Raw genomic sequence first — 2,921 nt, forward strand, 5'->3', positions numbered from 1 at the left:
CCAGTAGGGTGGGTCTCCCAGAGCAGCAAGGCCCAGGTCAGAGCATCAGAATACAGAAAAGGCACAGTGAATACACAAGTCCACACTATGGGCCTCAGTTTCCCATAGGAGCAGATTTTCTAGACCCAGTTCTACACCAGGTGTGGCCAGCACTTGAGCCTTACCAAATGCTGGTCCCGATTCTCGGAGGTGGCCAGGCCTGGCCCAGTCCCACTGGCTTCCCACATCTCATGGCACCCAGGAAGCCCCAGCTGGTCTGTATGACCTCAGTGCCCTCCACAGAAGGGCAGGCTGGGGCAGGGGCTGGCTCGGCCTTCAGAGCAATGACAGTTTCCACAAATGGCACGGGAGGCTCGGGTGGGACTAATAGCGGGTTGTCTGCCAGAGGAAGGATGGGGGCAATCGAGCCAGGGCACACGCTGCAAATGCAGCACACCCGGTGTCCCACAGGGGAGGCGTGAGCTTCTAATCACCAGCTTGGGTCCCACGCAGTGTCCCCGTGAAGCTGGGCTCAGGCCTCTGTGTGCAGACAAGGCTGGTGATTAATGTTGGAGGTCACGCAGCCAGATGCTTCTGCCAAGACTGCTCCTACGTCTGCTCGCTTCCTAAACACAGGAACATCCTGAGCAGTCAAACAGAGTGGAGACAAGCCGCACGTATGGAGGAAGGGGAGGGAGGGGAGGGAGGGGAGGAAGGGGAGGAAGGGGAGGAAGGGCACAGGGCTCACGCTGTCCCCCATGTGTCTGAGACCCCAACCTGCCAGGCAGCATTGAGAGGCCCAGCAGTTCCTGAGGGACCCTCCACCTGGCCTGCAGTCCCCTCCCAAGCTCCCGGGCCTGGCACCCATCCTATCTGCAGCCACCATGAGCAGCCTGGTTTGCTACGGCCAAGCAAGGTCAGCCCTTGCTCATGGAGGGGAGCCACCAGTGCTGTCCCAGGGGACAGCAGGTGACAGGACACTCAGAGGGACAGAGCCACAGGTGCTCTGAACGTGGCCCTGCGGTGGGCGGGGATAGGTAACTCCTCCGTAGGATGAGTGGGGGTGAGCCTGGGGTCCTGTGGTCACAGAGACCTGCCCTCAGCACCAGGGACTCGTGAGTAGTTCTGACTCCAGAAAAGAAAGACAGGAGAGCCGCAGGCAGCACCTGGGGGGACATCTGTTTACTGACAGGAAACAGGCCCAGTCCAGGAGGTCCAGGCTGAAGGAAGTGTCTTTCTGGAGAGCAGAGTCCCACAGTGCAAGGGAACATGAGTCAACTCTGCTTCGTCTTGCCTGGGTGGGTGGGATCCTCACCCTCACCTTCTTCAGGGGCAGCAGGGGATTTGGGGGCCCCTACAGCCTCCAAAATCAGTTCCAGGGCACCCTGGCCGGCCACTCTGCGCACCTTTTCCCCTCTGGATGCCAGGATCTCTTCAATATTCCTGTGAGACGGGAGTGGGGGCTGTCACTCCTGTGCCTGGTTCCCTCCAGGGCACTGCCTAGCCAGTTTGATCCAGGAGTACTGAGCCCAGCACCCACCAGCATAAGGGCCTTACAGGTACCTCATGCATCTTCACAACCCACGGTTGCCAGCAAGTGTCACCTCAGGAGCAAAGGATCCAAGAGAGGGGCCTCATCTCACCGAGTGACCAGTTCCCAACAGTCCTGCCCATGCCCCTTCTCTACAGTGATGTCTTATGGGACAGCAGCCCAGTGCCTGGCGTGCTGTCCTTACAGGCACTGCTGCCAGGCACTGCTGTGACTTCCACCCTCATGTGAGGACGCAGAGTTCAGAAGTCAAAATGCACAGCCTCCTGCTCCCCAGACAGGAAGGGCATGCTTGGCCTCTGAGCAGGCCCCCCGGCCACTCCCTACCCTCAGGCCAGGGCCAGTCCACAGGGCCTGACACACACCCTCCCAGCTGCTGCAGACTGGGCACCCAGGTTGGCAGAGGACAAGAAAGTTTCACACCAGAATGACAAGGCTGTCAGCAAGGGCAGAAGGTGGGCAGTGAGGCAGTGCTCAAGGTGCCATCCATGTGGCCCGGCTGGCAGCTGCTGTGTTTGGGGTGGTGCACTGAAGGCAAAAGGCTATCATGGTTTACCTGAAGTTCAAATGTACCTGCACGTCTGCATGGACCAGGAAGCTGGACTGCTGAGGGGGACCTAGAAACCACCAGGCAGGGTCTCCCTAGGGAGGCTGCTGGGTGGGCTCTTCACCCAGGCCCCAGGCTCATGCCACTCGTTCCCCCCACCTCAGTCCAGGCGTCCTCACCTCTTCCCGTCCAGGTCGGAAAACCAGCCCAGGTTGTCTGCGATGATGTGGTGGTTTTGGCAGCCAGGGCAGGTCACAATGACCACGCCCTGGTGATAGGCCAGCTTTGAGATGCGCTTGGAGGACCTTGTCCCACAGACCTGGCCGGGGCAGGGCAGCGTCAGGCCCGCGGCTGCACCCCCGGCAGGCCCCGCCCCGGGCAGCCTCTCCTCTTGGCGCCCTCTAGCAGCAGGGGCGGCCCACCTTGTCCCCGCCGTGTGCTCACCCTGCAGGTGTAGACCAGCTGGTAATGCGTAGTTTCCACGTGCCCCAGCGCCACTGCGGGCCCCGACCCGGAACTCGAGCACCGCCACCCCCAGGCCCAGGTCCGCCGCTTCCCTGCGGCCTCCGGGCGGGTGCCGCTGCCCCACAGGCACCTCAGGACAGACCCCCGGGGCCTCTCGACGCTCAGAAGCATCGGCACACGGCCCAGCACCGCCCGCAGCATTCCGCCCGCCCGCCCTGGCCGTCCTTGCCAGCCCCGCCCCGCGTGACTGAGGCCGCTTCCGCCATGTTGGAAGTGGGCACCGGGACGGACGCGGCCCTCCTTGGCTTCCGCCCCCGGCCCCGGCGCGCCGCGCTCTGCTGCCCCCTGGTGCCGCCCTGCGGCGCGGGCTGACTGCGCGAG

General features: G+C 62.8%; 1 protein-coding gene across 1 annotated transcript; it reads right to left on the reverse strand.

Annotated features, from left to right (window-relative positions):
* Positions 1–1,148: 1,148 nt before the first annotated feature.
* Positions 1,149–2,821, reverse strand: DNLZ (DNL-type zinc finger). The gene is made up of 3 exons (XM_079112546.1): positions 2,520–2,821; positions 2,255–2,394; positions 1,149–1,422 (listed from the first exon to the last, which is right to left on the reverse strand). Exons 1-3 carry the CDS (start codon positions 2,739–2,741, stop codon positions 1,254–1,256), a joined length of 531 nt encoding a protein of 176 aa, XP_078968672.1. The 5' UTR covers positions 2,742–2,821; the 3' UTR covers positions 1,149–1,253.
* Positions 2,822–2,921: the final 100 nt, after the last annotated feature.

This window comes from Sciurus vulgaris (genome assembly GCF_902686455.1).
Source record: "Sciurus vulgaris genome assembly, chromosome: 15".
Taxonomy (NCBI): domain Eukaryota; kingdom Metazoa; phylum Chordata; class Mammalia; order Rodentia; family Sciuridae; genus Sciurus; species Sciurus vulgaris.

Excerpts from the sequence above, each read along its gene's own strand:
- DNLZ (XM_079112546.1), bottom strand. The coding sequence starts at position 2,741 with ATGCTGCGGGCGGTGCTGGGCCGTGTGCCGATGCTTCTGAGCGTCGAG. Across the intron at positions 2,395-2,519 it reads AGCTGGTCTACACCTGCAGG|GTCTGTGGGACAAGGTCCTC; the intron begins GTGAGCACACGG and ends TGCCCCGGCCAG. Across the intron at positions 1,423-2,254 it reads TCCGACCTGGACGGGAAGAG|GAATATTGAAGAGATCCTGG; the intron begins GTGAGGACGCCT and ends CCCGTCTCACAG.